The sequence below is a fragment of the Ceratotherium simum genome, chromosome 29 (genome assembly GCF_057802395.1).
Source record: "Ceratotherium simum simum isolate JZ-2026a chromosome 29, ASM5780239v1, whole genome shotgun sequence".
Classification (NCBI taxonomy): domain Eukaryota; kingdom Metazoa; phylum Chordata; class Mammalia; order Perissodactyla; family Rhinocerotidae; genus Ceratotherium; species Ceratotherium simum.
In genome coordinates, this window is record NC_141928.1 from 25,000,627 (window position 1) to 25,022,907 (window position 22,281).

The 22,281-nt window shown below is 36.8% G+C and overlaps 1 protein-coding gene across 2 annotated transcripts in view; it reads left to right on the forward strand.

Annotated features, from left to right (window-relative positions):
* The window catches only part of SVEP1 (sushi, von Willebrand factor type A, EGF and pentraxin domain containing 1), a 178,125-nt gene that overhangs the window by 56,670 nt on the left and 99,174 nt on the right, over positions 1-22,281 (forward strand). For both annotated transcript variants that reach the window (XM_087419320.1, XM_087419319.1), the window contains exons 4-8: positions 2,222-2,380; positions 3,246-3,425; positions 11,877-12,056; positions 17,977-18,174; positions 20,268-20,386. In XM_087419320.1, coding sequence (XP_087275446.1) covers positions 2,222-2,380; positions 3,246-3,425; positions 11,877-12,056; positions 17,977-18,174; positions 20,268-20,386 — 836 coding nt within the window. The remainder of the gene's footprint in view (positions 1-2,221; positions 2,381-3,245; positions 3,426-11,876; positions 12,057-17,976; positions 18,175-20,267; positions 20,387-22,281) is intronic.

Below are 22,281 nucleotides of genomic sequence, written 5' to 3' on the forward strand. Positions count from 1 at the left end.
TGAAATTTTTATAGAAAGACATATTCAGTGATATGAATAATTCAATAATGTCACTATTTAATAATATGATGCTTCGAAGTAATGTTCTCTTTTTTATGCTGTAGTATTTTTCATAAGTCACATATCATTATAGTTATTTTAAAAATGTTTCTCTCATTCTTAATTGTCACAGATCTATCCAGATCTAGAATTTTCTACCATATATCATGGGCAAATGTTTTTAAATATAATCAAGGATTTTAGAAGCCTGGTTATTGTCTCTAACTATTACATCATATTATGAATCTTGTCTCTCAGTAATGATTATTTATATTTTTAGTATATTATAGTGGTTAAAATAAAGGCTTTAGCATCCAAGAGACCTGGATTTGAGACACAGCACATGTGGTGGTAAAGCAACTGGCCTCTGAATCCAAATTATCTGGGTTCAAATCCCAGCTCTGCCACTTACTCACTGTGTAACTTTGGCAAGTTATTTACCCTCTTAGTGCCTGAGTTTTCTCATCTATAAAATGGGCTTAATAAAATTACTTACTTCTTAGGTTTTTAAGGAGATTATAAAGCTAATATTTATAAAGTACATAGAACAGTCCCTAGGACAAAAGCAAATATATATATATATATATAAAAATATATTTTAATATATATTTAATATATATATTGCTTTAAGATTCTAACTCTAACCTTCCACTCAACCTTTTGTTGTAAACCTAAGACTGATCTAAAAAATAGTCTCTTAAAAAACTAAATGAATAAGCCAGAGCTTATCTACCCAGAAATAGGCATAAACAAATGACAAGAGGAAGAGGAAAGGAGCACTACCATTTAAAAATGTTTGACTTACTAAGTAACAACAAGATGAATGTAATTTGAATTTTCGACATAAAAATGTAATAAACCAATGTTACTTTAAGTACTAAAGGAAATTCTAGTTCTGTCACCTACTGACTTCATCACTTTAGTCAAGTAGTTGAATATCTGTCTCCATTTTCACGTTTTTAAAATGGATATAATAATACTAATATAATCAATGCATTTATTAATAACAATATTAATAATTATTAATACTACTTATTAATGGATTAAATGAGATAATTTATATAAAATATCATCACATGAATGCACATTACTTGGTTGCTACAGTTGGGTTTTTTGTTTTGTTTTGTTTTCTTGGGGTGAGGAAGATTGGCCCTCAGCCTCTTTTTGCTTGAGGAAGATTGTCCCTGAGCTAACATCAGTGCCAAATCTTCCTCTATTTTGTATGTGGGACACTGCCACAGCATGGCTTGATGAGCAGCGTGTGGGTCCACACCTGGGATCTGAACCTGCAAACCCCAGGTCGCCAAAACAGAGCACGCGAACTTAACCACTACACCACCACGCCGGCCCCTAGTTGCTACAGTTTTTTAATAATCAAGTGCGTACTGGGACTCTGCTACATTTAATTGGCTTAACTGAGACCGCAAATCCCTTTGTTCCACAATTTCTCTGTTAGTGAATTCTTAATTTTGAGTATTTTACAAATGTGTAACTCCAGAGAGAGTAAGTACAAATTCAAAGCCACATTGTCAGTGCAGAGGGAGGCTAGGAAGCAAGGTCAATTAAACTTTGCTTTTAAACTTTTTTTCTTGAGCCTGGGTAAAGCAGGGTCTTTAATTCTTTTTTCATCAAAGGGCCTGTTTCGCATCAATTGGATTATTTCCCTTAAGCCCTTCACTTGTTCCTATCCTTTGTTGATTGCTTTGAGCAGAAACAATGGGCTAACCACTTTTTGTGTATCTACAGTTCTTCTGTCTGCTGGGAGAGGGTGCTGGGATCCACTGGGGGAGGTGGACCTGCCCAGGTCAGGGGCGATGGAGTATGGTGTATACTATGTTTATCAAGATTTTTTTGTGTCTAATATCATTGATTCCTTCTAGTCTCTTAACATACATTGCTACTTTGAATTTTCCCACAAATAAGCCCAGACATATCATGCTGTGTTGTGTTGTGATTGTAACTAATTGTGGGACATAAGAGGCCACTGCCTAACCTGCAATTAACAAACTACATCACTCTTTAAAAAAAAAGAAATCTTGGTTTCTCTCTCTGCTTGAATTATACTATTATTTCTATAAAAGCTATTATTTGGATTTTTACCCCATAATTAGTTTCAAAAATGTTAACTATCAATTGATGTACCACATATAAAGGACTTTCCTGACTCGCTGTCTGCCCACAGCTTGCCCATCAGGGACATACAAACCAGAAGGTTCGCCGGGAGGAATCAGCACTTGCCTTCCATGTCCTGATGAAAATCACACCTCTCCACCGGGAAGTACGTCCCCTGAAGACTGTGTCTGCAAGGAGGGATATCAGGCATCCGGCCAGACCTGCAAAGGTAAGTCTCCCACCACTGGTAAGTAGGAAACATAAAAGCTGATCTCTTTTAGGGAAATAATGCCAGTGTTTTCATCCAATTCATTTAGAATGATCTTTCAGATTCCTTTCCCTAATCATATTTGGGGGGAATTCTTTGCCTTTGTTACATAGCATTTCTTCATATCTTGCTCCAGAGAAAGGGGATAAGACCCCAGGAGTAATGCAACTATGAAACTAGAAAGATTTAGTACTTGGAAAAGATCTAAAATGAATCTAGGAGAAAAAAAGCCACAAATTTAACAACAAATTTGAATAACAAATGAGCTAGTTTTGGCCCTGGTGATAGTTAAATCCATTTAAAGAAAAAATTTTTACAAGTAAAGTATCTTGATATTATCATATCAAAAACTAAAATTTAATTTAATTTAATTTAATTTAATTTAATTTAATTAACCCATAACATGTACAAGAAGCCATTGCTTTTGGGATTTGTAGCAAACATGATTTGCTGGCCTTAATTATTCTTTATCTCATGCCACCTTAATTAAGAAGGAAAATAGCTAACGACATATGGAGATCAAGAGCTAGAAAATCTTGTATCCACGAAGATATCAAAATTTTAAGAAGTTTAAAGCTTAAAAAATAATATTTAGTCTGTATTTTAAATTTAATTGGAAGTAAATACCTAGAAGGAGTGAGATATAAGGATTCTTCTTCCAAATATGCACTTAGAAATTCAAATGCAGTAAATGGGAATGCTGTGGGTGATTTAGCCGTGTGTATAAAATGTCCTCTTAAACAAACAAAAAAAAAAGGGGTTGGGGGAGGATGCTTCCTGGACAAAGGCTAACTTTGCTTTTTTATCTTATTTCTATAAATGTCAGTTGTCCACTGCCCTGCCCTGAGGCCTCCTGAAAACGGTTATTTTATCCACAACACTTGCAACAACCACTTTAATGCAGCCTGTGGGGTCCGATGTCACCCTGGATTTGACCTCGTGGGAAGCAGCATCCTCTTGTGTCTACCCAATGGTTTGTGGTCTGGTTCAGAGAGCTCCTGCAGAGGTATGCAAACTGCCAGTTCACATTGTTTATTGATGGTCTTGCCTGATTTCCTTGATTTAAATTCTAATGGACCAGTAAATTCTTTGTTTCTTTTGATTTCATAGACCACAGACCACAGAAAGAGAAAAAATTATAGCAAGTCTGAAGTCAGAGCTACTAAGTTCAGTTGACCACATCATCATAAACTATGTCCTTTATGCTCTTTTTATGACCAAGCAAAGGGAGGGCCTGCTTGGGAAGTCAGTGAACAGGTGACCCCAAACCTCAGATTTCCAGCAGCCAAGACAGGGTGTCAGGGAGAGTTTTGGAATGGTCAGAGTGGGGGCTTTGATGTCGACTGGGACTGCTGGACGTAGGGAATCACACCAGGATCCTGCAATGGGAGCAGCAGTTAGCCAACTTGTACATCTCCAGCCTTCAGTTGGAATAGACAGAATGCTATAGAAAGTGGCGGTGTGCTAAAGTGAGATCTCACGGAGCCTGGTCAGGCCAATGGAAAAGGAGACGGTACCTCAGGTAGAACCTCAGGCACCCACATCAAATACAGAGAAACAACAGACAGAATGGTACCTCAGTTCACCTCCACTCTAGTGTCTCCAGGACCTACTTTCCTCCTTCTTACAATTGTTGCACAGCCAACTTCCTAAGGTTTCACAAGAAGGGTTGGAAGAGAGCCTATCTAAGAAAAATAAGAAGGGAGTGAGGCAAAGGACTTGAGAATCCCTGCCCACGAAGCTTCTGAATATAGTATTCACCCCCTACCTAGGGTTGCCAGATGAAATACAAGACGCCCACTTAAATAGGAATTTTAGATAAGCAACAAGTAATTTTTTAGTGTAAGCCCAAGCAAGATTTGGCACCTACTTATACTAAAAATTATTTGTTGATTTTCTGAAATTCAAATTTAACTAGCTATCCTAATTTGGGGTTTGCTAAATCTGGAAACCTTATCCCCACCGCATCCCTTAGGCTTCCTTTGGCAATACACTCTGCTAAGGATTTGACTGCCCCAAGACCGCCATCACCCAGCTCACTGGACTAGAGTAAGGAGTTCTGTCTTCTAGAATTCTCCTGGTTCCCACACCCATATGGAAGCCCACCTACTCACCACTCCAAGATCCTTTGTGAACCCCAGGAGACATGCACTGTTTGTATTTATCAGCCACCCGTACTGAACCCATCTGTAAATATGAATTTGCTTAAATCAGGTCCCAATCCAGACTCTCATCTGTATTTACAAAAAGAGAAGGAATCAGCAAATTGAATGAAGGAGACCTGAAAGAAAAGGGAAAAATATGGAATCACTGAGATTCGAAGGCAATTACATTGCTAAAATAAGACCAGGATTCTAAGAAATGGGAGAAATCTGAGAGCAAAAAGATTTCTTAGGGAAAAAAAAAGATTGCAGACAAAATGAATGGACATGGTTAAAAGCCAAATTAATAAGTTAGAAAATCAACTCAAGAAACTTTTCTGAAAATAGAGCAAAATTTCAGAGAGTAAAAAAAATTATGAGAGAATCAAGTGATATGAGTATAGTCACAGGAAATAGACTCTTCTCATATTAGGAATCCCGAGAGAGAATGGAGTGGAGAAGCAACATTAATAGAAGATCAAAGAATATATTCCCCAAGCTGATATCTTTGAAAATATACACAACTAAAATCTTTGCTATTCAGTTTACAATCACATATTGAGTGCCATAAAAAAAAATTAAAAACAGATCCATGTCTGGAAATAATCTTGGTGAAATTTCTAAATGCCCCGGAAAAGTAGAAAATTATGCCTGTTTCATGGTTAGAAATAAATAACATTACCTACAAAGGAAAGAGAATCAGTCTAGCCTTGAGCCCCTTATTAGCTATTCTAAATATTAGAAGATGAGCATGTTTCCAGGATTCTGGGAAAAAAAGAATTAGACCCTAGATTTCTAAACTCAGATAAGCTACTGTTTATGTGGGAAGGCAAAGGAAAGACATTTTCAGTAATGTAGTCTCAATGGTAAAAAGCCTATTACCAAAAAAGTCAATCATAGAAAACCTCTTAGATATATTTCTTAAGCTCTGTATAAATCTCTACCCCTTCTTCCAAATACGTCATGGCAGAGGGTGAAAAACATTACATTTTAACTTTCTATTTATTGGCCTTCCAAGGAAGAGTGAGACAAGCAGGTTAGACAACCCTTTTAGGATAATGTCCGGCCCTATAATCCACAGTCTACATCCTGAGCCTCGCATCTTACCCTAAAGCCATAAGAAATGGCCATGCCGTCTCAGGAAGCCATTCTTTGGCAAGTTGTTCCCATAGCCTTGATTGTTCCGTAGCCCTGCCTTTGCTCTTGGTCCCTATATATAAACCCTCCGCTGTGGCCAAGCTCCTCAGCCTGGATGGGATGACCTCTAACCTCTGTATGTGCATCCACAGGCCTGTCCTCCCCTCCTTCTAGCCCTTGTGCTCTGTGTGTCAGGGCCAGTCAGGAAAGCACGGTTACCATGCATGTTATGGGATAAAGGACTCATTTTAGGAATTGGACCTTTCATGATCTTGGAAGGAGCTGGTCCAGAAGAGAAGTTGGAGCATGAGAAGAGTTTCTACCAACTCAATCTGAGAAACCAAGCACACCCAGCTGCTGAAGTGGAACCATAAAGGAGAAATGCATTAGGAGGTCTAAGAGAAGCATCACGTCTGTGCAACCACACCCTGTGGCTCCACAGCCAAGAACCTGGCAGTGGGCTTGGGGCCGCCTTTGATCAACAGGGTCAGCAGTCAGGACGTGGAATGGAGGCGAGCAAAGACAAGCTGGAACCCACTGGGCATGTCTGCATTTGTCCATCACTGAGTCTAACTACAGTGATCACTGCTTCACTTCTGCCTTCTAGAATCTAGTGCCAGTTCTTATTTTGACTGACCCTAACCTGGCCCATAATAAGGGGGTTCTGACAACATGTTTCCCAGCTTAAACAACTTGTTACAATATAAACCAGCACATTTACTTTTTAAAATTATCTTATCTATCACCTCTGCTAGGCTGTGAGTTCATTATGAGCACAGAAGGTATCTTTCCCCCCTCAATCCTTGATTATACCTCTGGTGAATGGCTGAGAACTTGAATTTAACAAATATACCTATTGATAAGTACATTAATAAACAGATATGTTGATGATCTGCTTATGTCACTTCCCATCATGCGTTCACATTTTTAAAAAGCAGCCTTATTCTCTTTTATGTAATTTCAGTTGATATTCCAATATAAATAAAATAATTTTAATCAAAGTAAGAGGGATGCTTCAGAGCCATGGATCTTCCTAAGATCCCTTCAGTTTCATCCCCAAAGATACTACCTAACTTAGCAGTATACAAAGTGGTCCTGAATGAAGATACTTTCTCAGGCCCTTCCTCTGGCTCATCATTAATGGATTTAGTTACTTGAGATATTGTTCTATGAAACATATTTTTCTTAGTGCTGTAGAGTCAATTCTGACTCCTAGAGACCCTGTGGACAGCAGAGCAGAACTCTGCTAATCTTTTTGCACCATCTTCTCACCTTCCAGCGCTGTATCAGACAATGCTCTGCTGCTATCCATGGGGTTTTCATGGCTAATTTTTTCAGAAGTGAGTGGCCAGGTCCTTCTTCCTTGTCTGTCTTAGTCTGGAAGCTCTACTGAAACCTGTCCACCACGGATGACCCTGCTGGTATTTGAAATACCAGTGGCATAGCTTTCAGCATCACAGCAACATGCAGCTGCCACCGTATGATAACTGACAGATGGGTGGTGTGGTTCCCTGACCGGGAAATGAACCCGGGCCATGGCGGTGAGAGTGCTGAATCTTAACCACTAGACCGCCAGGGCTGGCCATGAAGCATTTACTGTATTTCATTAATTCTACAACACTTTTTTCCCCGCATTTTAGCATCTCTAAAACTGAGATGCACCGTAAAATCAATGGCATTAAATCCTTTCATAGATACTATTGTTTTTTTATTAGTGGCACGTAAAATAATGGTGTGCCTTACAATTGGGAATTCTGGGATTCAAAGAAATATGGCGATTGCGTAAGGATTCACTTCTGTTTTGGGTGGTGGTATGCAGAGAGTAGTATTTTACAGATCTAATTTAAATCTAATTATAGGGACAGAGAACAATTTTGGTTATTTTTTTCTTGAAAATCTTTCTAAAATTGAGACAGAAATAAAAGATCAGTGTAAAACATAAATAAAGCCTTTTACAAATTTCCTGTTATCGTTAATGTTTTGTAATGTTGAATAATAATTATTAGTTTTGAGTCTTAGTCCTCCTATGTACTCTTCATAAAGCACTTATACTTACTTTCAATTTTATCTGAATTTTGCATTTCTTTCTAAACTAATAAGGATTCTTTTGTGGTTTCTCAATGATAACTAACCTACAACATCACAGTAAATTAAATTTTATGATAATATTTTTCCTGAGAAAATGGTTCAAACAACAATAAGAACTGTACATTTAACATCAGATTTATTTTATTTTCAGTATAGATGTTATCACCATTTGGAGATTGACAAGAAGTGTGCATCTGGGGAAAAATCTAATTAGTCTTTAAAATGAGAACCAGAGCAGGTTCCCACATTGTCTATTACACAGTCGACTATTCTCTTAAAAGACTAAATTGCTGTTTGCTAAAAAGACTAAATAAATATTTAGGGATTGCTTTAACATGAATGTAAGTCAAGAAACATTTATGGCCAAATTTTTCATCTTGTTGAAATAAAAAAAATTTTGAAGTTGAAACTAATAAATAAGCATGTTCCCATTAAAAATGATAATAAATGATCATTCTTGATTGAAAAGGAGTGTAAAATGTTTAAGGACTAAATAGGAATTATTGCATATGCTTTGTTTTCCCTGAGGAGTAATGAAAGTTTATTAAAACCAACATTTGAGAAGCAGAATAATTTGCATGTATATGAAACATCAACTCTAATTTACTATCTGTACTCTTGAGAGATGTTGCAAATCTATTTCATCTCGGATTGGAAAGCTGGAGTGATTTCAGCAGTTTATTGACTCTGAAAGCCGTTGTTTAATATGGTTTTCCAGATTTTATACATCTTGATCGTAGGAATTTATCTTATTCACCTTTTAATCCCACCTGGCACTTGACGTTGTGCTATGCATGATGGACACACTCAATGAAAGTCAAAACATGGAAGGTAAAATATTTCTGCACAGTTGATGGACACACTCAATAAAAATTCTACTTACATGATGGACACACTCAATAAAAATCAAAGTGTAGAAGGCAAAATATTTCCACTCATTTCTCATTTATATTTGACTTCGGTCCAAACCATCCCAGAGATTGAAAGGCTAGGGCTTATGGTTTAACCTCTAGTCTAATTCTTGAATTTTCTTTAAGGAGTAATCAATCCTAAACATATACTTAATGCATCCAATGTTTACGCTCTGCCAACTAATGTAGTTTGATTGGGTTCCTTCAGAATAGATTCTATCAAACAGTGACTTCAGTTGAATATACACTGAATATTTTGCCCCAATTTCCTTTCCTCTTATTTTAAAGTTAAGCTTTTATCGTAAATAAATATATGCTTGATATGTAACATATCCAGAAAAGTAGAGGAAAGAAACATACATCTTACCCAGAGTCCCCACAAAATTCTTGAGTCCCAAACGATTTTGTTCAAAAATCTTTAGGGATTACCATGTTGTCTTCTGGCCTTTAGGGTGGCAGAAGTCCTTTCTGAGAGCAAACTGAGCTTGGTTCTTTTGTAAGGGTTGTTTTTGTTTTTTTGTACCATGCCTGATGCTTGTAGGATTATATCTGTAAGCTATTACAATGAGTATATGTGCCCATCCTTTGGCATATTCAGTGGGAATCTAGTCTCTTTTCCTCTCCATATCTGTTTATGACAGGGATGTACATGCCATCTGACTGATAGGGTGCGTTTCCATGAGTCTGTGCAGCCCCCTGTGAGGAAATCCTGATTGCAGCAGATCTAAGCTAAAACTGGAAAAAAAGAAGTATAGAAAGAGTATAATCTCTTGAGAGATGATTTTCTCTAAAGACGGACACACAACAGATTGGAGGCCCCAGTAGGATATAGAATTTGATGGAGTTTGAAGCACTTGGGGGAGTGATTTGGAAAGATAGGAGGTTGTTGTCAGAGAGTGGGATGCTTGGATTGGTGATGATGAGGTCTAGAGGATAAAGCAATGGAGGGGAGGCTGAGGTAGGGTGAAGGGTATGGTCATTGGAGAAGATGAGGTGAAGAATGTGACTCCAGGATACTGGACTGATCATCTACACAGATGGTGAAATCACCAGTGTGTGTGTGTGTGTGTGTGTGTGTGTGAGAGAGAGAGAGAGAGAGAGAAAGAGAGAGAGAGAATAAATCTTCAGAGAATGAGCAGGGGCCCAGAGGTCAGCCGAGAATTGGGGGAAAAAAGGATGTTGGATATATAATAAGACACTTTGAGGGAGCTGGGGGGTTTTGGGAAGAAGGGAAAAAGAATGATATCTGGGATGGCAATAAGAAGTAAAGAAGACACCCCTCTCACTTCCAGGCCCCGTCTATAAGAGACAATAGGATTTTGATTAGGATAAGAAAATGAAGGAAAAATTCCAAAGGGAAGTTTAGAATATGAGGAGATTTATTGAAGGCTGATCATGTATTCCAGAGGGCAGGTGCAAGAGTTTGTGAGTTAGATTTGGATCAGAATTCTTTGGGGATGGCCCTGGGAGATGATGGGTGACTTGGAGCCTTGGGCTTCCAAAGAGATTGTCATGAACGGGAATATAGGGCACGATGGGATTGATTGAGATGGACTCGAAGACACATTATGCGATTTTGGTGGGCTGGGTGGTGAGAGACTCTTGTCAGGAGAACTCAGAGAACAGATGTTGTTTAGGAACCTGCAGAAGCGGGAGCAGGCTGAATGCCCTCTTGTAGCTTTTTTGATGTAGTGTTGAGCCTAGAGAGTCAGAAGTGGCAGCACTGGGGAAATGCAGGTTTCTCTGACACCGCATGGCACTCCCACTGCTGGTGGTGGTGGTGTTGAGGCTGGCTGAGGTGTAGGGGCATTTTCAGCATCAAGGGCTTAGTAAATATCCCTCTGGCTGCTCGATCATGGCGGTTTCAAAGCTGGTAGAGAAAGGAACTGTGTCATCAGTTGTTCCTGCTCACTTCTCAGACTAGGGGAATGTGATCCTAGGTCAAATGATCTACCCCTGAGCAGGGTTGGAGCACATACAAATCCCATGATCCAAAAGAAGAGAAGGATCTTTCTCTAGAAAATTAGCAAAAGAGAAGTGAATGGATGCTGGGCAGAGAGTTAAGAATTGCATATAGCAACTGGTATCAAAGGCCCAAATACTAACAATGTCTTAAGCACTTATAATTGTGTTTCTCTTCTTTTTCTCCCATCTAAAAGGACAGAAGTTGGAAATTCAAAGCTGGTGTGATAGCTGCATTGTCATCAGAGACCCAAACTTCTTTTATTTTTTTGCTCTGCTGTCTTAGTGCATGATGCTTATCCTGTAATATCCTATACTTGTACTATACTATGCTGGGGTACTATTCCTCATGTCTGTATTTTAAGACAAAGGAGGCGGAGTGGATGGCTTAAAAGTACTCTCTCAGTTGCAACAGTCCCCATTCAAAAGCTTTCTAGGAGTCCCAAACAGCTTCAGCTTATATCTCCTTGACTGTCATTCATTGTGGTGGAGATGGGGAGTTGTTATCTTCTAGCTGTGCATATTACTATGCTGACCAAAACTGGGAAGGGTGGTTATTGGCTGTGCAACTAGCAGTCTGCCACAGCAGCAAAAACAAACGAACCAAACGATGTTAATGTGTAAGTCAAGATGAGCATTATGAACTAGGATTTACAGTAAGTGGGAAGAAAGGAGTGAAAAGCTAAAAGGACCAGAGTTGTGATCAGAGAGTAGAATATTGGAATTTAAGATTGCGGAGGTTGGACAGCTTGGCAGAGGTTGGGATCATTAAAAGGCCCAGGATATGCCCATGGCATCTGAGAAGTGAGTTGATCGTGAACCTGAAATCTCTGTTCTGGAAAAGATCCCTTCCTTTTGTTGGAACGTAGCCTGGAAAATGACAGCAAAGGCCCAGCTGAGGGCTGCAGATACCTACCTTTGTCACCCACCCCCAATCTACTGGCATCATCGTCCATTTATGACCAGACTCCTTAGACAGTTTCAGTTTCCCACCTGTGGGCAGATCGCTGAACAAGGTGATATTGCTTGGGCAATGCATTAGATAGGACACAGCCTTTAAATTGTCCCATACTAACTCAAAATATAAAGGTGTGTTATTTACTATTTGCCATTTTTTAAAAAGCACATTTTCTTGCTTGCAATGCATAGGCATTATTAAACTTAGTATTTTTGTCCTTATTTAGTAAAATGTGATCTAATCGTTTTCATTTTATATAGTAAGAACATGCCCTCGTCTCCGCCAACCCAAACATGGCCGGATAAGCTGTTCTGCGGGGGAAATGTCCTACAAGACCACGTGTTTGGTTACCTGTGATGAAGGGTACAGACTAGAAGGAAGTGCTAAGCTCACCTGTCAAGGAAATGCCCAGTGGGATGGTCTAGAACCCCGGTGTGTTGGTAAGTTCTGGAAGGTATGGTGCCTTCCATGATTCATTTCTCTTGCTCTCTGGGTTCTCCTGTTTTCTGTGAAGAAGGAGAACTGAAAACTGACTCAGAATGAATATAAATACACATCCATATATACAGACGCACAGAGATATACATATATAAACAAATATGTTGTTTCATTCCTTTCGACTGGTAAAAAGACTTCTACGCCAGAATCCAATTTTCCAAGTCACTGAAGTTTACAGTTTCAAATGCTAATGATTTTTTTTAACTGGGGCCAATTTGGATGGATTTTTTAAAAAGCAAATGCTGTGTAATTCCCTCACTTTGTTGAACTCAATTTACTTTTACCTTGTTGATGAAAGGACAAAATTAGAACCAGTAAATCTTAAGATGGACCCTAAAATTCTGTTTCATCAGAAGATTTTCTGCCTTGTCCTTCACTGAGAGTTGTGACATATTATTACTGAACTTGGGTCCAGAGTGAATAAACTCAGTACCTCTTCCAGTTTGCTGCTTCTTTACACACTGTAGATACAAATAATGGTGGTGATAATGATGACATTGAGTTGCTGAGAACTACTATTTAGTGAATCCTTACTATATGTCAGATACAGTATACCTGGGAGCACTAGCATGTATGTAATTAAATAACCAACTTCCAGAAAAGGAAGAAGAAGAACTATATGTAGGGAATAGATTGAGATATGTCGGGACCCAAGATGGGAAAACTAGATACTATATATATGTCAAGTCCTTCCAAATTGATTTACAGGTTTACTCTTGTATAATCTAGTGTTGGATCCATGGCTGATGATAAAGGAGGGTGTCACCAGGAAGGATGTTGGGCTTACCAGTGGGTTCATTAATAGTCCAAGAGTTGACCCTCACTCTGCAGGCTCAGAAAAACTGATATTATCATACTGAGAAGAGACTACTCTCTCTTAGATGGGAGAATGAAATTTACTAGTAAGCAAAGATTCAGTTCATTAACAATGAGATACCTACTACTGTGAGTACTGAAAGACATAGGCGTGACAAGCCTTGTATTTCCCTGTAGTCAGAAGCTACAAGGGTACCCAAACCATGAACACACTTAGTTTGCATAAAACCAAACCAAAGGGAGTTAGCCTCTTCAGATATTTCAGGAAGTTAAATGAAGTGAAGGGGATGGATCTGTCACCATAAAAAAGGTGCTTTGACAATGGGACAATAAATCTCAATAAATCTCTTTAGTTGGGTCAGTTGTCTCCTCTGGCTAGAATTTCCATGTACATACTACTGTTTACTCCTAAGAATTGTCCCTTTCCATGGTTCCATGACTGACAAACTCCTCTTGTGAGGGACCCAGTCTTCCATTTAAAATGGTAATACATGGGGCCGGCCTGGTGGCGCAAGTGGTTAAGTGCACGCGCTCCGCTGCGTCGGCCCGGGGTTTGCCGGATCGGATCCGGGGCGCGCACCGATGCACCGCTTGTTAAGCCATGCTGTGGCGGCGTCCCATATAAAGTAGAGGAAGATGGGCACAGATGTTAGCCCAGGGCCAGTCTTCCTCAAGAAAAAAACAAGAGGAGGATTGGCATCGAATGTTAGCTCAGGGCTGATCTTCCTCACAAAAATAAATAAATAAAAAATAAAATGGTAATACATTTAATAAGGCTACTGTGGAGTTACCCTGTCCTAAATTTTCTTTAAAATTATTGTGCACATCTCTGTAATGATTTAAAATGTATGCAAATCTTGGTGGATTTGATTATCACCATCAAAGAGAATTGCATTCTTATTTACAATTTATTGAGAAACAACTCACTGTAGCCCCCAAATTCGGACAACAACCATAATTACAATGAAAATTCTCATTTTAAAAAATTGATGGAAATGAATAGAAAGTGTATTGAAGAATAGACAGGTGTGAAACAGAAAGATTTTGAGTATGAGGTACAATGAGGGAGAACTTATTCTCACCATCGTAAAACAGATTGTGAACTGACAGAAATTAAAATAGCTCACTAATGGTACAGGGATACACAGAACAATGGAACTGCATATAACTACAAATTGGCTCAGAAACAAATGTTAATTTATAGAAGAATGTAATATTCAATAAAGGAAATTTCAAAAATCAATGGGAAAAAAGTTTATTTATCCAAGTTTGACTCTCACCTCACACACACACAGAATCACTAAATTAAGTTAAATTAGTTAATTAAATCAGGCAAATTAAGAAATAAAATATAAGAAAAAATATGGATTTTTAATGTAAGAGAATTTTCTAAAAATAAAAAGGCAATCTGAATTTTTAATGGAGAAAGACTTCCTGAGAATAAAAAGAAAAGAACAATAGATTTAAATACATAAAGATTTAAATTTCTGTACTTCAAGTGAATTCTCTGTGTTATTAAAAGGCAAACAGCAAAAAAGAAAGGTTATTTAAAACACGTTTAACAGCGTTGATGTTATTAACATTGGTCTTAATATTTTCTGAAGGATGGAACTAGACAAAAACATAAAAATATAAAGACTCCAATACAAAGAGAGGTAAAGGAAATTAATTAAATGGACAAATGAGAAATTAAAAAATGCAGTTTTTTTAAAATGAAATTGAGGGGCCGGTCCCGTGGCGCAGCCGTTAAGTGCACGTGCTCCACTGCTGGCGGCCCGGGTTCGGATCCCGGGCCCACACTGACGCACCGCTTGTCAGGCCATGCTGTGGCGGTGTCCCACATAAAGTGGAGGAAGATTGGCACGAATGTTAGCTCAGGGCCAGTCTTCCTTAACAAAAAAAAAAAAAAAAGGAGGAGGATTGGCATGGATGTTAGCTCAGGGCTGATCTTCCTCACAAAAAACAATAAAAAAAATGAAGAGAATAAAATGAAATTGAGAAACCCCTAAAGCCAAAGTTATGAGGTGTAGGCTAAATAATATACCGATATAATTTCATAGCTATAAATCCTTTCATTATTAAACAGGAAGAATAAAAATAACTAAACATTAAATTCAAAAGGTAGGAAAAGAATGATTGCAAGGAAAGTCAAAAGAAGTACATAAAGATAAGTAAAATTGAAAATGGACTAAAAGGAGGTGGGATGCAGTAGAATGGATAAAAGGGAAATCTTTGAATGAAGTAATATAATAGATTTTAAAATATAAGTAAGAAAAATGCAAAAATAGAATTTTTCTGAGAAGCTATAACAAAGTATCTAGAGGGCTGAGGTTTTTAAAAGAATAATAAAACCTTATACATAAATTTATGCACCTAAATTGAATACTCTTGATATTATATATGGTTTTCTAAGAAAATGGAAATTCTTAAATGAGTCAAGAAAAAATGTACGAATGCAAATGTAAAATTCCTCGTAAAAAAATGGAAAATGTTATCAGAGGATTAATTACTCCTCCAAAAATGACTGAGGGATCAATGAGGGAAAATTCTTTCCAAGTTTTAAGATACAGTAATTCTCATAACATACAATTTGGCCCAAGTAGTGAAAGCTAATCAATTCATGTTATCAAACTATTATTATTTTGTTGCAAATCTGACAATTATTAACAAAAAAGATACAAAACTATGATAGCAAGTATGCTAACCATTCGCATTCAAAAGAATGGTCTGCCAAAATGAGTAGAGTTTATCCTAGGAATGTGAGAAGGGTTTAAAATCAGATACTCTATCAACATAATAAATTATCTCATTATAACAAACAGGAAAAACTCATATGATTACTTAGTAGAAGATAAAAATGACTTCATTATCATTTAAAGCATTTTCAATAAAATTCTAAGAAACTCATATTGACAACTGACATAATAAAAAAATGTTCACCTTAAACCTGCAGCCACTTATGGAAACAATATAGACAATCATATTAAATCTGGAAAAAGAAAAGGATGCTCACAATCACAATTTTTATGAAGTCATAAAAATACCAATTAAACAACTTTTCTACATACAATGATAAACAGAATATATAGTGAAAAATCACATTCAAAAGATCTATAGGAAATATAAAATATGTAAGAATAACCTGAAACAGAAATGTGTGGAACCTGTATTATACAAACTACAAAATGTTCCTGAGAGACAAAAAGAACATTTTAATATATTTATACTTAATCAAAATCTAAGTTCTCTCCTAATGTATGTATAGATAAAATGCAACCTCATTCAATAGTCTTAAAGGGATTTTCTTTTTCCCCCCCTTTTTGGAATTAGGGATTGATTCCAGGGTTCATCTGGAAGAATATGCAGACAAATATCACTAAAATAAGATTCAAAGGGAAGAGTAATAATAGTAAAGAGAAAGTATATATATTTAAAATATATACTAAAGCTGCAAAAATGAAGAGTTTGCAAGGATTGCCAGACACATCAAGGGGACTGAATATATCTTGAAACTTAAGAGTTTCACGTATTATAAGGAAGCACCACATATCAGTTGAGAAGAAAAGATTTACTCAACTGATAATCTAGGAAAATTGACTAGTTCCTTGGGAAAAACAAAATGAACAAAATGAAATTTTCATATGTTTTTAAGTCACAGCAGACACTGACATAAGTTCTTCATAGATTTTAAGATGTAAATCCATTAAAACTAGAACAGAGGATAGTTAAACCACATAAGTGAATGTTAACCAATCTCAGAACTTGTTAAGTATAAAAGCAATGGAGGTAAAATCAGTAGATTAGACTATATAAAAATTAAGGACACATTCACCCAAAATACCATAAGCAAACAATAAAAAAGAGAATATTAACAGGAAGTAAAATCTTCAACAATTATGACAGCCAAAAGGATAATTTTCTTAATTTATGAAGAATCATCCCTAAATAAAGGATATTGAGTCCCACATAGTCGTTATATTTAAACCACAAATTTGGCTCTGATTTTCCTCTTGATCAAAGCAGAACAGGAATTCTGGCAGTTACATGGCGCATACTGTGCAAAAATAAAGAAACAAACCAATTTCTCAGGAAAAATCACTTTCGCTGGCACAGAGTTTTGAAGGAAATCATTTCGGGGAGGAGGCGTCAAGGTGGAGTGTTTAGGAGCACAGAGATTCTGCCACTTACCTGCTGGGTGACCTCAAAAATGTTAACTATGGGTGACTTTGCCATAGTTATGCCTCAGCACTCTTGTTTGTAAATGGGTATAACAACATTATTCCTTATTGTGTAGGATTGAGTCAATACATGTAAAGCACTTAGAATAATGCCTGGCACATAGTAGGTACTGAATAAATGTTAGCGATTATTGCATGGGGAATACAGACTAATGATGCTAGCAATGCTGCCAGTACAGTCACTACTAGCACAAACAAATGTGCATACGGGTTCACGAGCATGCGCACGCACGTACCCTGCATTAAGTCCTAGTCTTGATTTTCCACTCTATCTGCATTCTGCCTAATTCATCTGCTATTCTTCATTTATGCTGAAGATAACATTAAGGGTCAAGACTCTATAACAGTGATTTTAGGGAGGGTATAAAAACTTTTCTCATAATATGCTCGCTTAAAGATGGCACCAGAAAACTCATAAAATGGAGGCTGATTGCTGAATATGTTGCTTAATCCATGAAAGATGGAATCCAGTTTACTATTTTATACTTCAGAGCTGTAAAGTACTGTTCTGCAAACTGAATGAAGGTGCTCCAAGCAAATGATAAAAGTCACAGTCAGCCTTAATTAATATATCAGTTAGAAGTCTTTCAAGGTTTTGATACACTGGCAAAATAACATGAGGTAACTACAGAGATATAGTTTAGCATTATTTACAGTACATCATATATTCAGTGTCATATACAGATATCATTTAGTGACTCATGTCAATTCCAAGGCAGCACAATCGTGTTTTTCTTGGGTAAAGAGAATCTGTGGTATTTGCAATTTGCGGGAACACAAATAACATTCTCCTATTTCCCTACAACAGAGCGCCACTGCTCCACCTTTCAGAAGCCCAAAGGTGTCATCATATCCCCCCCTAACTGTGGCAGGCAGCCAGCCAAACCTGGGATGATTTGTCAGCTAAGTTGCCGCCAAGGGTTCGTTTTATCTGGTGTCAGAGAAGAAGTGAGATGTACCACCTCTGGAAAATGGAGTGCCAAAGTTCAGACAGCTGTCTGTAAAGGTAGGTCCTTTACACTGGTCAGGTTAAAAATGAAATTATCTAATGACATGTTGGTACAGCATGGGACTGTCCCTTTTTATAACTTTTGCTGCAGACCCGTGATAAAATGGTAGATGTTACCCCAAAATATACTATGAGGATTTCTGTTTCAAAATGGTGAATTGACAAAATCCAATCACAATGTGCCAGGCAATGATAGAAGAGATAGAAAAATAAGGATAATGTTAGAGCTGGAAATCAGGTAAGTTTTCCATCAGGAGATGAAAATCTTTGAGGAATTTCTGGCCCATATGAAACAGGTGAGACTAAATCAATTGAAAAAAAGTTCTCAGCACTTTGAAACCTACATCCCTTGACCTTCACAGGAGAACATTGCCATCTTCCTTGCCAAGAGCAGACTGCTATGAAAAAGGAGGTATTGATAACAAGACAGAGTTCTTAGAAGTAGAAATATCATGTACATCTCTAAAAGAAGGGCAAAAAAGTAGAATGGATGTTATTGACAACAGCGTTAGTATTTGAAGAACCAAATTGAGAGTTCCCTCAGAATGCAGAACTGGTAAGCAAAGAACTTGAATATCCCAACTGATCAAACCGAAAAGATGAAAGTTAAGAGATACCAATGATAGATCAAGGAATCCCAATGTCCATTTAATAAGGAGTTCCAGAAGGAGAGAGGAAAAGAGATGGAGGACTAGAATTTTCCTACCAGTAGAAGAAAGTTTCCATAAGCTACAGAAAAGCTTGAACTTTTAGATCAAAAATAGCCTCTGAGTATTGGGTAGGCATACTTTCACCACTCCTGGTGAAATTTCTGAGGTGCGAAGTTAATGAGAAAATCTAAAGTTTCTAGTGAGAAAAGAGAAATTGCACAAAAAAACACAAGAATCAGACTCACATTATTACACTTCCAACTCTAAATGCCAGAAGGAAGTGTAGCAATGCCTCAAGAATATGGAGAGAAAAAAGATATAAACCCTAAATTCCAAATCCAGTCAAGTTCCCGTTTCATTCAAGTGTGAATGAAAAATCAAATACTTTTTTAGATTTTCAGAGTCAATATGCTAATGCATCTTTGTGGGGAAAAATTGTCCAAGTATAAACCCCTCTGAGAAAAAATATATATAAGTTGAATAAAATTTTAAAGAAACAAGAAGATATGAGACACAAATAATATCAATTTAAATATATTCAGCTGCAAATTACAGACCTAATTTAACATAACTTAAGGGGATTTATTACATCATAACTTAGCTCTACAATGACTGATGTGAATACGTATAACGTTACCACCGCTAATTCAGTATCTGTACTGCAAAATTTCACGCTGCAAAAAATATCATTGGCTTTAATTTGTTGTTTGTTTTGACAATACATTTTAGCACTACTGATTAATTCTACTTGACAGCCTTATTTTCAAATGTAGTTCTTTGCTGCCACAGTCAACAATTTTTTTCTGTTTATTTCTTTATTTTATTCAAAAAATATTTATCAAGCTCCTGTTATATGCCAGGAACTATATAACACAATGGGACAAGAGATACCCTGGTGTTCAAAGAACTTAAATTCTTTTCAAGGAAAAAATTCAATTTCAAAATGGCGTGTTGAATTTTCTGGTTAGGAAGGACAGAGGGCTGTGGGAACTTGTGGAATGAGCGCCTAAAATGGACCGAGGGGTCAGAGAAAGCTTCCTGAGGAGCTGGTGTCTAAGCTGAGAATTGAAGGACAAGTATGAGTTATCTAGGTAAAGAGAGAAGAGGGCATTGATTCAGGCAAATAAAAAATCACAGACAAAGATCCATATTCAAGAAAGACCATGGAGCTTTCATAGGACTGAGAGATTCAGCATGGAGTGTGAATTCTGGAAGGGGATCTATAAGAGGTGAGGCTAAGAGGCCAGCAGGTACCAGTTCAGGAAGGGCCTTTAAACCACGCTGAGATAAATTATCCTGAAGGCAGTTGTGCATTCCAAATCAATCAGGAATTGGGATGTAAAAAATGAGGCACAGAGTATTCGTATATTTTACCTTTTTCTTAAATGCCTTAGAATTACCTATCAATATATTAATTGATTTGTTTATTTTCTGAGTCAGATGTGGAGGCTCCTCAAATCAACTGTCCTAAGGACATAGAGGCTAAGACTCAGGAACAGCAAGACTCTGCTAATATCACCTGGCAAATCCCAACAGCTAAAGACAACTCTGGGGAAAAGGTAAGATTTGTGCAAATATTTGCATACTTTTTCAGATAGATTCTAAATACACTGCAAATATGTGTGATATTGAAGATTTACTAATACAGTCTTGCATCACAATGACAGGGATACGTTCTGGGAAATGCATCGTTAGGCGATTTCATCTTTGCACGAACATTATACAGTGTACTTACACAAACCTAGAGGGTATAGCCCACTACACACCTGGACTATACAGTACTAATCTTATGGGACCGCTGTCATATATGTGGTCTGTCATTGACCAAAACATCATTATGTGGCACATGACTATACTCTAATGATAGTACTCTCTATATATACTCTACTCATAAATATTAATCTCTCATTTGATAAAAGAATAATCAGGCTTGATTTTCTAATCAGAAATCTCAGATAAAAATTTCTAAAATGGAAACTTTTCATTCCATGAATTTTTTGTATCGTGTATCCACTAAGATTTCTTGACTAAGAGTTCTTTGCCCCTTACTAGGCTCTGAAGATCTTTTAAAAAAAGCAAGATGTGGCATCAATCTTAATTCCTATTTATGAACATGTCTTTTAAAATATGAGCCCCAAATAGTTGCATATTGGCGAATCTGAAGGAGATAACATCTGTTGTTTCTTATTCAGCTTTTCTCAAACCAGCATTACTCAGAACATAGTATACTAATATTATATATACAATAGCTTGAGATAATTATCTATCAGATGCTGGAAAAGGAATTAATTTAGGAATTTAACTTCCTCTTAAATTTATACTGTTAGCATTCACATGTATAAAGATGCCCTTAAATGGTATATTGTTTTCACATCTGCATATAAATATGTATAAGTTATGCCGGCCAGGATATATGGAGGGATATATGGGATGCACAACACCAAAAATATATCACTGTTCTGATAATTGTGTTGAACATACTTATAAATCAATGTAACTTTTTAAAAAATATGTTATTAACAATAGTCACCCTGCTGTACGTTACATCCGTAGGTCTTATTTGTTTTGTAACTGGAAGTTTGTACCTTTTGACCCCCTTCACTCATTTTGGGCCCCCTGCTCCTACCTCTGGCAGTCACCAATCTGTTCTCTATGAGTTTGGGTTTTTTTGTTTTTAGATTCCATATGTAAATGAGATCATATGATATTTGTCTTTAGATAACTAAAGACATGGTAACTTTTAAATTGGATTTTAAAAGTGCAAATGTGACTTTTCGGGCTAAATGTATTGTATATGATGTGCTTGTTAAGTGGTCTCTCGTGTGCAATTTCCACTTTCCATTAAAAGGCCCATGAAAGCGTGCGTCATCGTCGTCGTGATCGTCATCATCAAACACTAAGAAAAGTACAGGAACATATTTCAGGATCTCATGAGAATTCACACTGAATGTAGCACCTGTGTGTTGAAATATTTTTTAAAATACAGTGGAAAAGATAAATGTATTTGACTATAATTTTTTAATTTGTATTTTTTTTAATTCCTAAATTAAAAGACAAATAGCAAACTAGAGAAAAATGTGTCAAACTTGTCAAAGGTTAGAATGTTTATTACATAATATATTAATATAAATTTATTCTCATCACATCATAATTTTCAAATGGACTAAGAAGGTAAACATATAATTCGAAAAAGAAAAGATATCTTAGCATATGACGTTAAGACACTGCGAATTAAAACAATGACCTGGTGCCATATTTTTGACTTACCAAAAAGTAGTAATATTTAATATAGATCAGAGAACTTTGGGTGAGAACTTTGACATTGACACTATCAAATACTGACAATGGGAATGCAAATTATTACCATGCTTTGGGAAAGAAATTTTGTATTACCTATCAATAAAATGTTAATGACTTTGAGGTCAATAATTCTGTTCATTGAAACTTATTATAA